The 21,123-nt window shown below is 36.4% G+C and overlaps 2 protein-coding genes across 2 annotated transcripts; one reads left to right on the top strand and one right to left on the bottom strand.

Annotated features, from left to right (window-relative positions):
- Nucleotides 1-7,154: 7,154 nt before the first annotated feature.
- On the bottom strand, nucleotides 7,155-9,938 carry LOC113120255 (uncharacterized). Its single transcript, XM_026290170.1, has 3 exons — nucleotides 9,193-9,938; nucleotides 7,970-8,263; nucleotides 7,155-7,586 (listed from the first exon to the last, which is right to left on the bottom strand). Exons 1-3 carry the CDS (start codon nucleotides 9,464-9,466, stop codon nucleotides 7,456-7,458), a joined length of 699 nt encoding a protein of 232 aa, XP_026145955.1. The 5' UTR covers nucleotides 9,467-9,938; the 3' UTR covers nucleotides 7,155-7,455.
- A 3,217-nt stretch (nucleotides 9,939-13,155) lies between these two features.
- LOC113119215 (protein S100-A14) lies at nucleotides 13,156-17,194 on the top strand. The gene is made up of 3 exons (XM_026288505.1): nucleotides 13,156-13,470; nucleotides 15,031-15,162; nucleotides 16,469-17,194. The coding sequence occupies exons 1-3, from the start codon at nucleotides 13,459-13,461 to the stop codon at nucleotides 16,625-16,627; spliced, it is 303 nt and encodes a 100-aa protein (XP_026144290.1). The 5' UTR covers nucleotides 13,156-13,458; the 3' UTR covers nucleotides 16,628-17,194.
- Nucleotides 17,195-21,123: the final 3,929 nt, after the last annotated feature.

Below are 21,123 nucleotides of genomic sequence, written 5' to 3'. Positions count from 1 at the left end.
CTTTTCCTGCCCATTTTCACATCCGTTTCTTCAGCTGTTAAAAATGTTAGGCTTAGAATCTAAACTGAGAAACTACTTTATTCCTGACACATTATATAACTCACTACCTATTACAAAACTGACTGAACCACAATCCCACTATAGCTATTGTTATTAAGGCAGCACTTTAAAACTGATTAAATTAAGCAGCTGTGGTTGCCAGAACTCTGCCGTAAAATTATGGTAGCAACATTTGAGATTTTACAGAATTAACTATATTTTATGAAATAATGTTAAATGTGTCATATGATGGGATGTTGCAAGCTCTTGGTACTTGAGGAAGATCTGTAAAGTTGCAAAGTCTCAAATCAAAAGAGATATTTTTTTATCAAAGTTAAGACTCTGCCACGACCCCTAAAACGGCTCGTTCTAACATGCCACATATCACTATGTGAAAATATTTGCATAATCGCATAATGCAAAGGCTGGTTTCAGTAACACCGTTAGTGTTGAATAGGGCTTACATAGACTAGACGATTAGTTGAGTAATCGACTACTTCAACCCCTAATCGACCCTATTGGAAACAATCAACTACTCAAGCATGCATTAACCATAATCCATGCACAGGGTTTGAAGTACAACGTGTCCTAAAAATTTAGGATTACAAAATTGCGTGTAGCTGTTACTTTCTATGACTTTATCTATGTTGCATGTAAAATTAAAATATGTAATGTAATAATTAGGATTGTGCCCGAAGCAGAATACCTTATTCGGAATGGCATGGATAATGGCTTCAAAAATGAATAACGGACAAGGAATAATTCTACCTGAATTATCGGCTAAAGCTGGCAAAGTCCACAGTTTGCTAGATGACAGACGAACAGGGGATCACCGCAATATTATATACAGACCCATAAAGTCACGCAATAGAGTGTGAAGTGAATTAATGTAAACTTTCTCTCAGAAATCTGAGCTTTTCAAGAGTAATACCATCTATAATAATACATCATACACATGATATTATTTATACATATTTAAAAGGCAATGATTTAAACTGTAGGCTATGATATGATACAAATTAATGGAATAAACACAGCGCGCTCATCAATCAAACAGCCACATTGAGCTTCGCGGTATCTCAAAAACAAAACCAGTTCTCTCTCAAGAGTGGGCTAATTATCAGCTTAGATACAGATACTTTTTCTACTTGTTTACATCTTTATCTTTTGCTGGTTTGCATGGCACATATGTTTAGAGATGTTCAAGCTTAAAGAGTTCTGCAAAGTGAAAATATGCGCATTGAATTGATTCAGTCATGTTCAAATGATCACTACACGTTTGTGATGACATCACTCTGCTTGCATAAATATATTTGTAAAAAATTATAATTATTTTAGTTTAACACAGCATACATGTTCAGTGATAACTATGAATTGGTTTATCCATATCATTATCTCACAAATAATTTTGTGATTGTTACAGATACAAATACAGATACAAATACTGGCTGTTACATGAAAATTTAAATAAGTAATGCCATAATTATACAATTTTGACAATTCACATATGTAATTGTTGCATTAGGCTATGGATTAATGAGAGGTTTTTTTGGCCTTCTGAAAGTAGATGCATTTAGGAATCTTTAAGGTTACTTACAACAGAACAGTAACGCATTTTATGGACGACCGTTTCATGAACCTAGAAGAGGAGGTAATTCTGACTTTGTTACAACAATCTTGCACTTCTGAATCAGCTACTGAAAGTATGTTTTGTAAATAGTTGTAATTAATTTGTTAGTGATTCGTATTCTGTTACACAAAATACACAAAATAATGATCCTTAAAAAAACATAATTTGTGTAACGATCGGGACACAGGAGACGAGAGATCCAAGAGCAGTGTGTGTTTATTGGGTATTCCAAAATTCAGAATCAAACCAAGCAGGGGGTCATAACAAAAAATCAGTCCAGAAACAAACAAACAAACAGGAACGAGAAATTCGAAACACAAGGAACACGAGGAAACCAGGTGATGGAAAATAAGGACTCCATGACACAGAGAGAATACCACCACAGCCGTACGATCTAGAGAGAAGCCCACCAGGGCGGCGCAGAAGACCACCACAGCCGTGCAGTTGGGACAGGTGACCTGACTTTGCTCATGAAGACCAACGGTGAACTGACTTTGCTCATGAAGATCATTGGTGACCTGACTTTGCTCATGAAGATCAATGGTGACTTGCCTTAGCTCATGAAGATCAATGGTGACTTGCCTTTGCCCATGAAGATCAACGGTGACTTGACTTGACTCCTGAGGTCTAATTGTGGTTGTGCTTAACTCATGAGTGTAAACGGTGACCTGACCCGACTCTGGAGTGTAAACGGTGACCTGACCCGACTCTGAAGTGTAAACGGTGACCTGACCCGACTCTGGAGTGTAAACGGTGACCTGACCCGACTCTGGAGTGTAAACGGTGACCTTACCCGACTCTGGAGTGTAAACGGTGACCTGACCCGACTCTGGAGTGTAAACGGTGACCTGACCCGACTCTGGAGGTAAACGGTGACCTGACCTGACTCTGTAGTGTAAACGGTGACCTTACCCGACTCTGGAGTGTAAACGGTGACCTGACCCGACTCTGGAGTGTAAACGGTGACCTCACCCGACCCAACTCTGGAATGTAAACGGTGACCTGACCCGACTCTGGAGTGTAAACGGTGACCTCACCCGACCCAACTCTGGAATGTAAACGGTGACCTAACCCGACCCGACTCTGGAGGTAAACAGTGACCTGACCCGACTCTGAAGTGTAAACGGTGACCTGACCCGACTCTGGAGTGTAAACGGTGACCTGACCCGACTCTGGAGTGTAAACGGTGACCTGACCCGACTCTGGAGTGTAAACGGTGACCTGACCCGACTCTGGAGTGTAAACGGTGACCTGACCCGACTAGACTCTGGAGTGTAAACGGTTACCTGACCCGACCCGACCCGACTCTGGAGTGTAAACGGTGACCTGACCTGACTCTGGAGTGTAAACGGTGACCTGACCCGACTCTGGATTGTAAACGGTGACCTGACCCGACTCTGGATTGTAAACGGTGACCTGACCCGACTCTGAAGGTAAACGGTGACCTGACCCGACCCGACTCTGGAGTGTAAACGGTGACCTGACCTGACCCGACTCTGGAGTGTAAACGTTGACCGGACCCAACTCTGTATTGTAAATGTTGACCTGACCTGACTCTGTAGTGTAAACGTTGACCTGACCTGACTCTGGAGTGTAAACGGTGACCTGACCCGACTCTGGAGTGTAAACGGTGACCTGACCCGACTCTGTAGTGTAAACTTTGACCTGACCCGACTCTGTAGTGTAAACTTTGACCTGACCCGACTCTGTAGTGTAAACTTTGACCTGACCGGACTCTGGAGTGTAAACGGTGACCTGACCCGACTCTGGAGGTAAACGGTGACCTGACCCGACTCTGGAGGTAAACGGTGACCTGACCCGAATCTGGAGTGTAAACGGTGACCTGACCCGACTCTGGAGGTAAACGGTGACCTGACCCGACCCGACTCTGGAGTGTAAACGGTGACCTGACCCGACTCTGGAGTGTAAATGGTGACCTGACCCAGGGCCGTGCACAGACCTTTTGAGGGGCATGTGCTGAAACTGAAAAAGGGCACCCCCCTCCCTTTTTTATATCAATTATATATATTCTCTTTTTTAGCTATTCTGTTTGGTTTTATAAGCTTATTTGTATTATTTGGTTAACATGATTATGAATGACATTGAGAAGAGGGGAAGGTGAGCAATGAGTCAAGTATTTTTGACAAACTTTTTTGAAATATAATTTAAGTAATTTTGTCCAACTCAATTCCAGATTATAAGAAACTATAGCCATACCGTTAGTTACTATAACATATCCAACATGTATCCGCCTACCTGGCAAACATTTAATACTGTGGTGGACCAGGGATGTTGGTCTCTTAAAGGTCTCTTATTCACTACACTTTCCCTAAAATAAGCCAGCAATGAAAAAATAAATAAAAATAGTGTGAAAAGTACAGTTGCAGTGAAAAGCATTTCTGAAGAATCACGTGACACTGAAGAGTACTGAACTGGAGTAATGATGCTGAAAATTCAGCTTTGATCACAAAAATAAATTAAATTTTAAAATATATTCAAATAGAAAACAGCTATTTAAAATTTTAAAAATATTACACTATATTACTGTTTTTGCTGTATTTTGGATCAAATAAATGAAGCCTTGGAATGAATCTGCATGATAAAATATAAAGATTTCACAGTGATCTTCTGTAATTTTATTTTAGTTACTACTACATTACTGTAGTAAAACCATGTTATACTACATTTTATACATTTGAGGACGAGCGGAGAGTATACCATAACATGATTAGCCTAAATGTTAATAAATTAAGTGTATCAGCAATCATAAATCAAAGAAGAAAGTTCTTCGAAATATATGTTATGTAGGTGACGAGGATCACTCGTCGCTTTGTGTAAGTTCCAGTACGAAACAGCGGAGGCGCACCTGTTATGATTTCCCGATGGTAAAAACAAATTATATTGTTGTTGTATTACTTATCAATATATAGTTTTTGACCAGCGAATGTGTGCAAATGTGAATTTTTTTTGTCCGTCATTAAAACTGCGACGGCGCCTGCCGCTGCCGGCATCACATTACATTTTCATCTACAGGTTACAAACTAGTTTTATAGACGGATCGCTCAGTTTTTCCTGTGGTAAAATGCATTTGGCCAAAACGCATTTTATAAAAGATGAAATGCTACTGTATGCACAGGCTATATAAGTGTTGACTATGTATTGGCCATGACTAGATGGCAAATGCTAGCCCTCTCTCTCAGGCGATGTCCCACATGTCTCAGTCAGTGAGTTAGTCAGACATCCAATAAATAAAATATGAGCCTTTATAGACAGTGTTTAGTAGTACTTATTCAAACAACAAGATATTTATTTACCCTTCGCAAAACTTTGTTCAGCTCCGCTGTTATCTACTGTACTGCGTATTGAATCTGTTGATTCAATGAATATAAAGGGGGCGGAGTTATCAGCTTACTGACAGCTTGAGGATCGAATAAGATTTACACAGCTCGTTTTAAGCACTTTCATTTGCTAAATATTTGTAAAACAGACAGACAGACGTAAAGGGTGACCAATAGCATTGATAAAAAAAAAAAAACTACACCAAAAAAAGGGCACTTCGGAGTGTAAGGGCAAAAAGGGCATGTGCTCTGCACAGGTTGAGCCCTACCTGTGCACGTGCCTGACCTGACCCGACCCGACTCTGGAGTGTAAACTTTGACCTGACCCAACTCTGGGGGGTCACCCTTGGCCTAATAGCATTATGAAATGCATTAAGTGATTTTAAAAGGATCAACTCCATACAGGCAAGCAGACGAGTACAGAATTGTACATTAAACTTTTTCCTCCTATAGAAAATCATCATAAATAAAACACATAATGTATCATAATGGACAAAGACGGAGTTGTAGACAGTTTATTCTATATGGAAAAATGCTCAACCCGAAACTTTACGTGTTGCATTTAGTCTGGGCTCACCTGCTTGCCTGTACATATTAGTTATGTATTTTAATAATGTAGAGAAGCATATTGAGTTTGACCTTTATTATCCATTATGCCACATTTTTCGGTATGTGAGGAAAATACTATATGTGTCAATACGACAATGTGTATATTGTGTCGATTGCAAAAAGTGCAAGCAGCGATTGCAAGTGATATTGTAATTTCGATTATTTTTTCTTGTCTTCACCACCTGGCTACTGTTATAAAGTGTTGGGAAATTCAAACAAAAAGTTATAAAAAATTCAACTTAATAAAAAATAAAGACTGCAAGTGATGTTACTAGAGGAAGTGCAAGTGTCTGAGAGTGCAAGTTGGAGAATGCAAGTCTGACAAGTGCAAGTGCACGTCTGCAGCCAGACCCTCTTGGATTTTTCTGTGAAATTTTCTAAAGATTATTGTTTTCGCTAGTAAATGGTGACTCATGGCTGTCCTAACAGCGAGTCACTGAATGATCCATTCAACCAATTAATTTCCTTTCATTTAAACACTGATTCATTCATGAAAGGAACAAGTGAAAGACATTACGTGTCATTGAATCATTCACTCATCTTATTAGTTCAAAACAGATTAATTTATGACTGAGACACTTTACTGTGGGTTGCTCACACAACTGCTGATTAAGCTCTGGCTTTTTTGTTTTGTTAGTGGAGAAAAAACAAAGGAACTGGCATTATTACAAAATGTGCATTACTCAATATTAACTTATATTCTAGTGAACAACTCTGTATGTTGATCTGAATAACAGCACCACTGTGAATCGGTGTTCTTGTGCATACAGCTGGAAGGACAGCACTCTTGCTCATGTGATATTGCTTAAATAAGAAATTTAATTAGTATGACTCTATGGTTTTTCAAGGTGTATTGAAACTTGAAAGAATTTAAAATGAGAACTGCATAAATTCTGTGTGGGATGAGTAAAGCGGCAAAATCACATCATCTTTGTTGCACTCTTGATGCATTACAACAAAAACTGTCTTATATTTAACATAAAACATTACTAACTAAACTAATGAACATGATCTAAGACTGAAGTGATGTGGCATATGGTTGTGTCCTATTTCAATTGAACAAAATCAGCAATTTTTTTTCTTCCACCAAAGAATTTTTGGGTCGGAATTATGCATCTTTGAGGTTCCACTGTGGTACATTTGAGACTGAAGTTTTTTCCGCTGACAAAGTAAAGAGAGGACATTAACCAATGTGAGGTGAAGTCCACATCACCATTTTGCGTGTATGATACATGAAACCACACAATAAAGAGGACACAGAGATACAACAATACTGAGAAAATGAAAAAAAAAAAAAAAATCACTTCCTGACCCTGCCACACATAACAGAAGCCACATAAGGCATAATATCTAATAATTGTTGTTGTTGTACTTTACAATTATCAAACTGACACTTTTATAGGCTATAGGTAATCACAAATAACATAATATATGAAAATAATATGTTTATATATGTAGTTATTTTATTTTCTCTGGTTTTAGATTCGTGTAAATTAAAGAAAAAGTTAGTCAAACGATATGTTTCTTTTATTCAGGTGTTTTTATTCAGTCTATTGGAATAAACAGAGTTCAGAACATATTGGATGAAAGTATAAATTGACCATTTCAATTCACAATATAAACAACACTATTCAAAACATCAAAGATCCATAACGATCTGAACATAAATATCAGAATTACTTATGCTTTTTGGGAAGAGATGTCAAAATATTTGTAAATGTTGCCTTCTTTCATCTGATGTACAGCAATGCCAAATACCAAAATAAGTTTGATAAATAAAAATGGGTTAGAGCAAAATACTGGACATAAACTGAAAGCTCTTTGAAACTATATGTGTTTTCATAGAGACATCATCAAAAAGGTTTTCCGTCCCAGCCTATAAATAACCACTGTTGCCAGAAGCAGGAGAGCAAATATTAAGCAGACAGACAAATATATGTATTTTGCTGCATAACACACATCTGGTGCATCTGTGGAGACAGAAAATATGAAAAAGTTCATTTAGAGAAAGAAAGAAAAAATCATAGAATATTCAATACATAGATGATAATTAGAAAATAAAAACAATGAACAAAGTAACCTAAGGTAAGGTAACCCAGTAAGATCTTTTAAGTATCTTATGCTCACCAAAGCAAGCTGCATTTATCTGATCGAAAATAAAGTAAAACTGTAATAATGTGAAATATTGTTAGAATTTAAAAAAAGCTGCTATTTGAATATAATTAAAAATGTAATGTATTCCTGTGATCAAAGCTGAATTTCAGCATCACTACTCCAGTCTTCAGCATCACATGATCCTTCAGAAATCATCTAAAATGCTAATCCATATGTTAGATTTATAGTTTTACTGTACCATGTGGCTGAAGGGTCTTGTTATAGAGCTGTCCTCCAAACTGCACTACACACACACACTGCACCTTCCTTTCCCACTCCTCAGCAGTCATCAGGATCTGGCTCCTAGTGATCTGGATGACACCATCGTTCCCATGTGTCAAAACTGGCTGTCCTTTCTCCTTTTTCCCCTCCACAGTCCAGAACACATGAACTTGAGAAGCCTCGACCCCCTTCACAACACACTGAAGAGGGACCGAAGGACCGTTTGTGATCAGCGGAGTAAGAATATCAATAACAGGAAACACAGTGTGTTCTGGAACGAGATTAGGGGAAATATTTGGTTACAATGGAAAGAGATACTTAACCTAATAAAGCGTTTGAACTGTTTGTGGCAGTCATTATGCTGCTGTTATATGGGTTTACTCTAAATCAGTCCATAATGAAGATGTGAGGCACATACACACTTAAAAATAAGGGTTCTTTATTAGAATCAGAATCAGGAAGAGCTTTATTGCCAAATATGCTTGTGCATACAAGGAATTTTTTTAAGTGACATAAGCTTCCAGTAGACAAAGACAACAAAACACAGAGAAAGAAAGAAAAAATAATAAAAATTAGCACTGATGATTTCATTAAGAACCTTTAACATCCATGGGAACTTTCCTTTCCACAAAATGTTCTTTATAGTGGAAAAATGTTCTTTAGATTAGCCAAATGTTCTTCTCCACACTAAAAAAGAAATGGGTTCGTTTATGAACTAAACTTAGAAGATTCTTTGGGGAACCAGATACTTCAGCTGCATTGCTTTAAAACCCAACTTTTTAAAACTTCAGTAGACAAACCTCAGAATTAAGGCCATTTCAAACTGCAAAGTTTGTCTAATCAGTGTGTTATTCCAGTCGGCATCTGCTGACTTTGGTCCCTATTTGTTTTTGTCCTTTTTGGGATGTCTGAGAAGTGACTCCGAAAATTAATGGCAATAATAATAAAGTGGCAAAAGTTGACAAAATTATTATTTTATTTTGATTGAGAAAATGAATAGAAATGTGCAATTCATTATTTTTGTAAAGAAGACACTCCTAAAAGTTATTTGTGGTGTTTTGCATATCCATTTTAGCCAGTGCATTGTCTAATAATTCAAAACATCTTTAAGTTGACCTTTAGCTTGGTGCCAGCATTATTATCTTTAAACTTCCATATACATTAATTCACATTAAAGAGATTATTATTATTATATCTCACCTTTCACAATGACTCTGGATCCATTACCGATGTGAGCAAAGCGGCTGTGCACAGCTGCGCAGTAGTACATACTGGAGTCATGCACTGTTGTATTGGTGATGACAGCAGTACAAATACTGGTCCACTGGTTGGACGAGTAATGAGGATGGATCTGAAGTCTGTCGGTCAGGCTGATCGTTGCGTTCTCGGGAATGACTTTCAGCCAAGCCACTGTTGAACACGAGGAGTACAGCTCTACAATGTTGCAGTTTAAAATGACATCTTCTCCAGCCATCACCTCAGCCACTGTCGGCCACTGTGTTACAATGAAGGGCTTCGTCCCTAGGTGAAAAGATTGCAATGTTTGTTATTGTGTTGTTATTATCTCTTTTCTATAGTGCCTTCTTATAGAACTCAATTTCAAAATAAAGAAGCATTCAATTTTTATAACTACAAAATTCCTGCCCATCAATGTATCTAGTCCATCCATTATCATCTACCTTCTGCATATTAAATGTTTGCTAAATGAAAAAAAGAGTAAAAACTGTTTACCTGTTCCCACAGTGTGAGTGACCCAGATCATCATCAGCCAGATGCTCATCTTTAAAGTCTGACGGTCACAACAGAATCTAGCCTTCATCTGACTACTTCAGCAAAACCTGGTCTTCCTTTCAGGCGTCTGGTAGGGTCGTTTTGCAGTAGATAATGACTACAGAAAACACAGGACTGAACCTATGGCCCGAAATTGCACTTGTTTTGATATCTGTAGGAGTTGAAAACCTGTGCGATGTTAAGTATGAACTGTCTAAATATTTCCTGTGACATCCCCAACATAGCTTTCTCATGGGTTGTCTCCAGTACCAATCACCTATTTGTTTGTTTTATTTGTAATCACTCTGAGGCTAGAGAAACTTTTTTTTTTTTTTTACTTTTCATATTTTATTATTCTTAATAATAATAACAAATTTAAAAATAAAAAATAAAAACAACAACAAACATCTGTAGTGGTAAAGCTAAAACAATTCACCTTTAATTGGCACTAAAACAACAAACATTCAGCAGTTATTCTTCTTTATGCTTCTTTTTGGAGATAAAATCAATGTAACAAACAAAGCATAACTTTTGCTGCTCCTTTTTTCAATAGGGCACGAGCCAAGGTTTTTTTTTTTTTTTTTTTTTCTCTAGGCAGCAGGATTTCCACTCTTTAACAGAAAAATCTTATTTTCAGTCATACTGAGGCCCCGCTGACAGTTTGTTGAGACCCCTAGTGGGCCCCAGGCCTCTGACTAAGATCTCAAATATGGAGAAATATGGAAACTGTGCTCCAGTACTGATGAAAGGATCAAAACGGATACAGGGAGAGTCATGCCTCGTAGATTCACTTTAGCACAGGTTTGAACAGGACAGGGTATTGTGACATAGGCATCAGAATAGGCAGAGTAAATACATATTTTATCAGTCATATTTCAACCCTTCTTAGGATGACAGGGAACTAAACCTTATGTGCTCAGGTTTCCTGTTTTTCTCTCTTTCTCTCTCTCTCTCTCTCTCTCTATATATATATATATATATATATATATATATATTTACTGTATGTATGTCAGTGCTGTCAAACTATTAATTGCATCCAAAATAAATAAAAAATTGTTTACATAATATATGTATGTATGCTGTTTATATTTATATAAATACACATGCATGTATATATTTCAGAAAAATGTTTATATATTAATATATTTATTTATAGTATACATTTTCTGTATATAAACATAGACATGTATATAAATGTAAATGTTTTCAAAATATATACTGTATGCATGTGTGTACTAATATATACATAATAAATAAACACAGAACACACACATAGTGTATGCAAAAAAAAAAAAAAAAAAAAACTTGTATTTTGAATACGACTAACCTGGACTAATTGTTTGACTGTACTAATATATATATATATATATATATATATATATAGTAAAAGTCCCCCATAGTATTTTTACTGTAGTACTTAGTATTTTCTAATGGTTTTGCCAAAATAAACATCCCATGATCAATTTAACTGTATATTCCAGTGCTCTCTCTCTCTCTTTAGTCATCCTCAAAAGTGTGGCATTTATTGAACCAGGTAGATGATGACACACTCATGAGCAAATACTTGACACTGAAACTCTGAAGTATGCGTAATCTGTGCATCACACCCATACAAGTGTGAACACGAGTCTGTATGTACAAAGCACATTTGTTCTCTTATTAAGTATGTAACATTTGCAGTGGACTGCAGGTAAAACAGGCAGTCTGCTAATGGCAGCTTGCCATCAGAAAACTGTGTGGTATGTGAAGAATTTCAGCTCACTTGCATTGAGCTAACTAAACTAACATCTGCAGTGAGAAATACACCATACACTCAAACTAAATGAAAATGTGTAGCAAGAAAAAAAAAAGAGACCATCTACAATATATTTTAAGTTGGTGCTAAACAACAATTATTTATAATTGACACAGGAACAAACAGCAGAGTAACAAACCAGAATCAACATGCAGTAAAGAAACCGACAACAACACTTCGTAAGCCAGTCACAAAGGGCCATTGTACTCCTGTGTGAAAAAAAGAAGTCTACTTAATTGTATTGAATACGCTATTGTAGTGTACTTCAAACCATAAAAGCAAACTTTTAAAAAACTGTACCTTCAGATAATGTAATAAAAGACACCTTTAGTTCACTTAAAAGAGAGGTCATGTTTTTAACACAGGTAAGTACACTTTTATAAAGTGCACTTTGTACTAATGTCAAATGAATACATTTTTAAGCAGTCCACTTATTTTCAAATATTGACTAGCACACTAAAACACAAATGTCAAAGTAATGTGTTATTCACTATTAAAGTTAATATATTTAAAATGAAATTGCATATTCATTATAACAAATGTGTAAATAAAAAGATATTTAAATGCATAGATGAGTATAGATGACATTCAATTATATTTTAGTTTACCCTAAATGCTTGTCAATACACTTAGCAGTAAACTTATTTACCTTTTTTAACCAAAACAACAGAAGTATGAAATACCATATAAAGACATAATAAAGTCTTACATAACTGTCAGAAAAGCACTTCAACTAACTGCATTTAATATTAATTTAAACTATTATTCATTTTCATTCAATTGTAAATAACGCGTAATTAAGTGTATATGCTAAAGTGTACTTCTTTTTAAAAAGGGTTCATATGTGTACATGGCAAAATGAAAAACACTTGAAATATTCCTATGATTATAGTGTGCATGTGTAATTCTTCTTGTGTAAACGAGTTAGTTATACAAAGCCCACTAGGTATCAATTACCATTTTTCAACTTGCACAAGATGGGGGTGCAACTGTTTGAAGATGAGGACAGACTGACTAATTCAGTGCTCAGTATGTTTATGAGTAAATATGCATGATTATACACACTTGTGCATTGCTGTCCTATATTCTGTACAAGTAATGCACTCATGTAATGCTGTCAAAGGTGTGTCATGTTGTACTCTCAATGCACCCACCCAAAATGCTGAGCATGCCCTTGCCTGTGCGTTATACCAGAACTGTTCAGAAAACAGGCAGAGAAAGAAAGCCAAAGCCAGTGAATTCTGGTCTGACCAGGGACACGCCTTGCTCAATGGGAATCCCGCCATACAGTATTTCTGAAGGATTCCTGGAAAGAATATCATAAAAAACAGTACCCACAGTTCTGTTGACTAAAGCATTATACAGGAGCAGTGAACACCTGGCAGAACTTCTCAGTTCTTTAAAACAAAAACGTTTCCTAAATAGCCTAAAAACGAACCCAATGCAATGCAAACCCAACCACACGTTCAGAACTAGGGCCCTGTTGTTGTGCAAAAGATTTTTTATCCTGAGAGCTTCCAGATGTGTTCCCAGAGGATCAGTAAGTCTGTTTTCCAATCAACAAAAATGTGTCATACGGAAACCTGGGTTTCCAGAGTTTTTTTTTTTTTTTTTTTTTTTTTTCAGCGTTCAAAGTCCATGAAACCCGATCGTCTCCGCCCCGTTAGGTTCACTGTCCTGAAGAATCAAGTTACAGGAGGCATTTTTCCCATAGCAGTCACTGGCAAGGAAGGTGGGTTTAGTTTTTAGTTTTTTTTTTTTCCTCCTTTGTGGGAGGATTCAGGATGTCAGCCAAGATGTGACAGAAGCGATGGGACGCTGAGAGTGTAGAGTAACGAGCAGTGCACGACGAGAACAGTTAAGTTTATCTAGAGCCAAGAAAATAAAACAAATCACGTCAAATGGCGGCACAGGTATGTGGTTTACTTTATATTATATATCAGTGATTGCTCGTTTGCATTTCATTTGGGTTTTACGTAGTTATGGGTTTATAATTTTTTTACGTAAACTGCGCTTCGTCGGATTGTTCTCTTAAAACTTCGCGTTTGTCCGTCAATCTTCCGCACTTGACCGAAACGGTGTCCAGATGCTGTAGTTTATTGTTGTTAAAGGAACTATTTTTTTTTCTCCCAGTTTTCTTTCTTCTTCTTTTTTCGAAAAGTCAATCAACTTCAAGTGCCAATGACGCATTTTTTGCCTCGCCTGTTTTCTGATTGACAGACGTCTTCGACTGTTGTGACGTGTCTCGTTGTTTTTCACGTCTTGTAGCCTGTACCACAATCACTGCGTTTTAAAGGGCATGCAAACTGTAATTCAACTCTCAAAGACACTAAGTTTGTTCACATTCCGCTGCTCTGTTTCTGAACGCAGGAACGCGTCCTGTGTTAACGTTCCCTAACAGAGAAGAAATATGGCCAGCGTCAAGATAATTAAAGCCATATGAGCCGAGAGCTTCGCTGCAATGAAACGTTTGCAATTCTATCTATGCGAACGATACAACGGCTGTGTGTCTAAACATAGCCCCAACCACCCCCATCTGGTCTATGATACCTAAAAATGCTGTCTAAGGAGGCAGCTGACTAGGATTTGACATACAGCCATTGTGTAGAAATGGAAAGCACGGGGAATCAATCAGAGTCTTTGCGTGGTTGCTCTCTGGGAGAAGCCTCAAGAGGAAGATTGCCTATGTGGACTTAAAGAAAGAGGGGGAAAGTGTAATTGGGGTTACATATTACACTTTTTATAATCGTAGCTTCACATTTTTATGCATTTCAACACCATAGAGTAAATGTAATTTAGGTCAAAGCAGTGGAAGTCTTAACAAAGCAGGGAAATGGTTTCCATCATACATGCACAGCTTAAGTAAATAATGTTCAGAGGGCGGCTGTCTTGGCCTGATATGCCGGTATTTCAGGTACTGTACTGGATAATTGTCTGAGAGCAACAAGGTTTGAATAGACAGTTTACAAAGACCATTCATTGATAGTGCTCTGATAGTCTTGGAGGGAGGAAAACACAAACTTTTTAAAAGATTTTTTAGAGTTAAATGACCAGTATGGAAACAGGTGCATATAACTGATTTAGTCCTAATGTTCATTGCCTAATTAATTATAAAAGACAAAAAGAAGAGCTATTAACACTCCAGACTGGAATAAGTATGGATCACCATAGCATTTTTCAGCTTCATGCATTACATTTTCCAGTTTAATTATTGACAGACATTGAGCAAAAATATCATTGCAAGATCTCCAGATCAGTGTATTTGCTACTAGGCTCTTGAAAGTTCCAATACTTGAGTGCTTTTCTAAAGAACTAGAGAATAAAAACTTCTTTGTGAGACTTAAACAGGTTCTCCTAGCAGAGTAAAACCATTTTGGTTTTAACTAAAATGTGTTTACCATACTAGTAAAACCCCCACCTATATTATTCTTCTAAACATGTGTCCATCTGTCTGTACTCTCTTAATTCTGCAGTATTCTGACCTTGAGAAGGCCATTAACACCTTGGTCACAAACTTCCATGCTGCTTCTCCTGATAATCGGCCTACGCTGAAGGCAGATGAGTTCAAGAACCTCCTCTCCTCCCAGCTGCCAACTTTAGTCAAGGTAACCCTCCTGCTTCATTCCAGCAGAGACCAATGACTCAAAACTGTTATTACTCATTTCCTGTGATTGTACGTTGTGTACTTATAGTGTAACAGTTGTTCATAATTTTACATTTTTGAAAATGCTACAGCGGAACCCAGTTAATTGATTACATTATGTTAACAATGATATTTGGATATTAAAACGTTTCTGCATAGTTTTAAGCCCTGTGTGTTACTCGTAGTCTTTTGTCTTTGTGTAGGAAACACAGTGCACTCTCTTTGTTATTATTGGCTCCATGTGCTGGAAAAACCAGTTTTGTTAAACTTTTAAGCCAGCATGCAGGTCTTAATTATTATCATCTGTATGTATAACCTATTTTGGTAGCAAAAAATGGGTTTTTATGTCATATACATACAGGTGTAAAATATATATAATCCCCAAATGTCTGTGACGTTGTTCCCATATTTGTTAAGGAAAGGTTTTGGCAACCACAACTCCCCTTTAAAAAAAAAAAACTAGTTGAACTTTTTTTCAGGCTGAGGGATTGGCTGGTTTCACAGAGAATGTTTCCCAGAGTTTGTTGCCTTAGAAAGAGGTGTGGACTGATTACATGGATCAGTTTGACCTCAGGTTGAGCCAAGAAGGACACTGGGTGTGGCTCTATTGAGAGAGCAAAATGGTGACTGCCGTTGATCGGAAAGATAAATAATTTCTCCTGCAGTCAAACTGACGCTGCTCTTCAGTTACAGTCAGTATCAGGTCATGTTTTGGCAGGCCTTCTACAGCTTAAGGGAGAGCCTCTGACATAGTAGATTTTGTGGTTCTTTCAGCTGAATGAAGAGCTAATGCTCTGAGGAATATGGTACTGTAACATTTGAACAATACTTCAGTGATTCTGTTCTTCAGTGCCGATGTTATTCTGCTCACAGTTCATGTTGTGATGTGTTTGTAACAGAAGAGTGAAAAACGGTACAGAATGGAATGATTTAGAGAAAAAGTATCTTAAGCATAGAATTAATATAAACCTTGTATATGATTATGTACGTAAGTGTTGCCAAGTTTAATAATTTGCTTATATTTAAACGATTCCAATTGAAAGTTTGAATATGTTAGCATTTGTTGTACTCACTGTATTTGCAGAGTAACTGTTAAAGCTGTTAAAAAATCTTTCCGAAACCTAAAAAGATGAAAAAGAATATTTATTATGAAGCCGTAAAGAAAGCCACATGAGGGCGACAAAATGTCAGTTTTCAAAAAAAAAAAAAAAAAAAAAAAAAAGCCAGTGAACACCAGTGAGTTTCTCTCTCTCTCTTTCTTTCTCCAGTCGGATAATTTTGGAGAGGTGCTGAAGCAAATGGGAGTAAAGGATGGGGAAGGCATCAGCTTCAAGCACTTCTGGAGCCTGATCCAGAATTTGGCCACAACCCAGCATGGTCTGCTGAGCAACGAGAAGTTGTCCAAATGCACCTGCCTTTTACTATGAGCCGTGGGCTTCAACCGCATCTGCCACTAAGATCTGGTCTCTCATCGCTGCATTTATCTAGAACCACTCATCTCCAAACAAAACACTAACTTTCTTTCCTAAGCATTCCAGTACATAAACACAATTTGTACATCAAGATGTCTTCACATACTTTTTTTTTTTTATAATGTGTCAAGCACTACAGCAGCCGTCATCTCTCCTCATATCAAGTGTCAGGTTAATTTTAATTTACAGACCAGTTAAATACTTCATATACCATAGTTGAACTGGAGACCCATTCATTTTTCACTTCCAACTGGATTTACTGCTTTCCATATGTGCATTTAACAAGTGTTTCTCAGTAACATAAATAAAAAAAATATTTCCTTTTTCTGTGAGAACACTACGTATTAACTTAGTGCCATAATAGTCTAAAGTATGTGTATGTCAAGACAAAGATATGTACTGAGAGGTATATGCAAACAAAAACAATAATACAATTTTTTTATTTATATTTTGTAATACTGTTTTTAAGGCCAAAAATCAATAACACCCTGAATTATTGTCTAATAAAATTCATATAAAAAATGTTGCTTGTTGATTTTTATTTTTTACAAAATGTATAATTCTCAATGTTTAAATAAGCTTATTTAGAATCAACTGGAATCTTATTTAGAATATGCTGTCATTGTGCAACAGAAATGTTACTGAATCTGCCAGTGTAAAGAGTGAAGTAATTTCTGACAAAAAAATTATAATAAACAAACTCAGTAGCAACAGAAATATTATATCTTTATTGTTATATCTATTAAAATAGTGTATTAGTCTTAGGCCTTAGAACTGTGCTGAATAATGTTTTATTTTAACACCACACCACCAGAAAGATCTGGTAACCACAGACAATTTACACCAAGTGTGAATGCATTTCCTATCCTCTTGCATTCTCCCTTTATGCTGTAAAGGCAGTTCCACACTTGTCCATATAGACCTGAAAATTAATTGTATTGGAAGTCTTTTTTTGCAACTCTTGCAAACGCTAATTTGCACCTAGACATTAAGCTAAGAAAGTCACAGGTTAAAAAATATTTCTTCTGTGTTGTCACAACAAATTTTCACACTTGGCGTAGGCACTCACCACCGTTCTGTCAAAACAACCCCACAGAATTAGTACGTTTTTGTGAACCATTTCTTTGTTGAAGTTTGTGCATTTTTTTTAATTCCTTAAAATGCAATGAAAATTAGCCCTATATGCTCTTAAATATGCTCTTAAATTTAATGCATTTTTAAGGTAAACACCCTACAATATATACTTTGCCCAACAACCATTATTCTGACTGAACAATAAATCAATAATTTTAGGCGAATATACGAGTAATTATTGCCAGTTTCATACGTGCATTCATTCATAATCTTTGACATTTAAAATGGGGGAAGCTCTACATCATGACTATGCTCCAGAAATATCAAAATCTGTTGAATGAGATAAAAAGACATAATGTTGAAGGTACTGCCCTAATGACGAGCTGTTGTACCTCTAAAGGTACAGTTTTTGAAAAACTTTGCCATATGTTCTTGGAAAAATTTGAGTCTGAGTTCCTGTTTTGTTTCTTTAGCTCAAGCAACATGATCCCAATCCAATAGAATGCATAAACCAGTTAAAATCAGTTATGTATTCCCCTGGAATTAAACACAATGGGTGAACTATCCCTTTAAGAAACAAATGCTGTTGATGTTAACATATATGTGAGGCTTTTCACAACTGATATGAATATCACAACTTTATACAGCTAAGAACGTTTATTTACACCAGCGGTTAAAATATCACAGGTTCAGTTTGAGACTGAAGACATTGAAGACTATATTACTATTTTTGTACATGCAATGTACAGCTGATGGTGAGTCATAGCGACAAAGAGCTTGCAAAACAAGAGGCTGAAAAAAGAATGAGAAGAGAAAAAAAGAAGAGTTTTGATGACTACTTTATTATATATATATTTTATATGTTGGTATTTAATGATATGTTGTATATATTTTCCACTTGTCCTGACCATCAGCTGTTAAGCAGCAGACCAAACAAAGACATTTAGGTATTAAAATGCCTAAAAATATATAACAACAACTTAAAAAAGGAGGCCAAAAAGTATAGTGTTCCTCGTTTAATGCTACCCAGGAAGTACTGTATGTGGGCTGATGGTGAGAATGCCATTAACAATGATGAGCCTAAAAAACATCCAGCTTAGGTTAGCATTATCATATTTCATATTGAATTACCATTTTGTACGAAATGTGCTATATAAATAAACTTGCCTTGCCTTCCACTTGTATTATTGTTAGTTGTATTATATATGTTCAATATGAGACTTTGTATTATGGTTATTGTGAAATATATTCTCTGTCCATGTAAATGGTTTGACCCATTTTCGCCAAGAAAAAGAACTTTAAATATACGTGCAAACAGCAATTAAGGGGCCAAGCACAAAGGCAAAATGAAGAGATAAGCAAGCATGATGGGGTCTGGCCCCTCGTACTCATACAGTCTTTAGAAGTGTGAAGGACTCTGTCTTCAGTCTCTGTCAACTGACTGAACTTTAAATTTGACTCATAGCCTTTATTTAGCATACTGATCTCACTATGGGTTTTAACTGCTTAACGTACTAAGGATGGAGAGATCAAGGAGTTATTACTAGGCACTGCTAAGTGGTTTTGAAATTATTTAGTCAAATTAATTCTGTTGATGTCAAGTCTCTGCAGAACTGATAATAAAGGCCATAGCAGGCCTTCATTTTGGACTGGGCTGACCCATTTGAGGTTTTATCAAAAGTAAGTCAGAGAAGGACTTCATCCTTTTGAGCATGGGTGACCACAGAAGTACGAAACACTTAAGGGGAATTCTCAACCACATCACCAACAATGATAATACCCTTCACAAAAAAAAAAAAAAAAAAATGTACATTTAGGCCACAGTCACACAGCAACAGAATACAGTTTCCCGTCCTTAATATGGTTACGTTCATACAAAATATGGTTATTGATGAGAGTAACAATTGCAATTTTACAAAATTCACACTTGTCATTTTTCAGGGCTCACATGTGGATGAAGTTCTTGAAAGAAAAACTTAAGTAAAAGTACAGATATCTCACAAGAACATGACTTTGGTAAAACTGAAGTCACTGTAGAGTAAAAAAAGTATTTGATAGTTACTGTACTTAAGTATGAAAAGCATTTTAATAACAATATAATACGTATTGAAAGTAAAAGTACAAGTAAATGCAAATTGGAAAGGGAGCAAATAGATATATATAAAAAAATGTTTATACATATTTTCAGCAGCAAGATTGTGTTCAGTTTTAACTCTTTCTTTCATTTCGTATCTTTGGGTAAACATAAAAAAAGCTTACCCATAAGAAGCTTACTTACTCTCTCTTATTCCAACATAAGAAAACATTCCAGGAATTTGTTTCTAAAGTGGCATTGGCATTTAGATGTATTCACACAGTTTAATGTATAGCTCAGAGGGGACATGGATGCATTTAACCTGCAGTTACAAATGCATAAATAATGCCTTGTTTTAAATATACAGTTTTGAAGACAGATATTTGTAATGATTTAAAACATGAAAAAATTGTTTAAATGTTCAATTAAAATTGCTAGTAGATAGCAGCTAGTGACTATTAACTATTGAGTAAATTCAGCCGATTCTTTCAAACTACTGATTAACTCAGGAACAAAGCATTAGACTGCGTTAATTGTGGCTGACCTTTTTTTCTTTGTTTTTTTTTTCTTTGTAAATGCTGTTGCTTATGTTAGCTTTTAATATACGTTTTTATCTTGATTAAAGCTGTAATACAGCAGAATACATGAGTGCATTGTAGCATTTTTGTAAAGTAATTGTTTACTTTGTAACAATAAGAAGTTTTTGCCAGCAAGTATTGATCCCTACCATGGTAACCACATGCACATCCATGTTCAACACTTCTTCTAGCTACGTGACAAATATTTATCCATACAATTGGAACACAGTTAATTTATGGAGATGTGTTGAGCTGATGATCTGAATGAGAGAGAGAGAGAGAGAGAGAGAGAGAGAGAGAGAGAGAGATGCAGAGTTTGTGCAGAGCAGGGGGACGAGAGGAACAGGATTAAGAACTGCTGCTTTAGAACATCGATTTAAAAACTTGCGAATCCAGTGGAATTGGAAAAAGACAGAATTGCAATTAATATATGATTAGATTTTTTTGTTCACCCCTAGTTTGAAGGCATGGGAACAACACTTCCTCTTCTCTAAAGTAGTGCATCATGGCCTTCCCCCCTTTGTTGTATGTTTCCAGGGACGGGGTTTATGTAAATTTCAGGGTTTGTGATGTCACTAACCCAGGAACTAGCTCGTTGTAGTACCTACGAGACGTTTTTGTAGACATTCGTTTATCAATCTACCGTAGAAGCGAGCGCAGATCCGTGGGCACAAATCAACTCATGAAAGAGTTATCGTGATTCGTGAAACATTTTTATGTCACCA

This window comes from Carassius auratus, chromosome 19, assembly GCF_003368295.1.
Source record: "Carassius auratus strain Wakin chromosome 19, ASM336829v1, whole genome shotgun sequence".
In the NCBI taxonomy this organism is placed as follows: Eukaryota; Metazoa; Chordata; class Actinopteri; order Cypriniformes; family Cyprinidae; genus Carassius; species Carassius auratus.
Note: the sequence above shows the minus strand (reverse complement) of the source record. Positions and strands in the feature narration are given on the sequence as shown.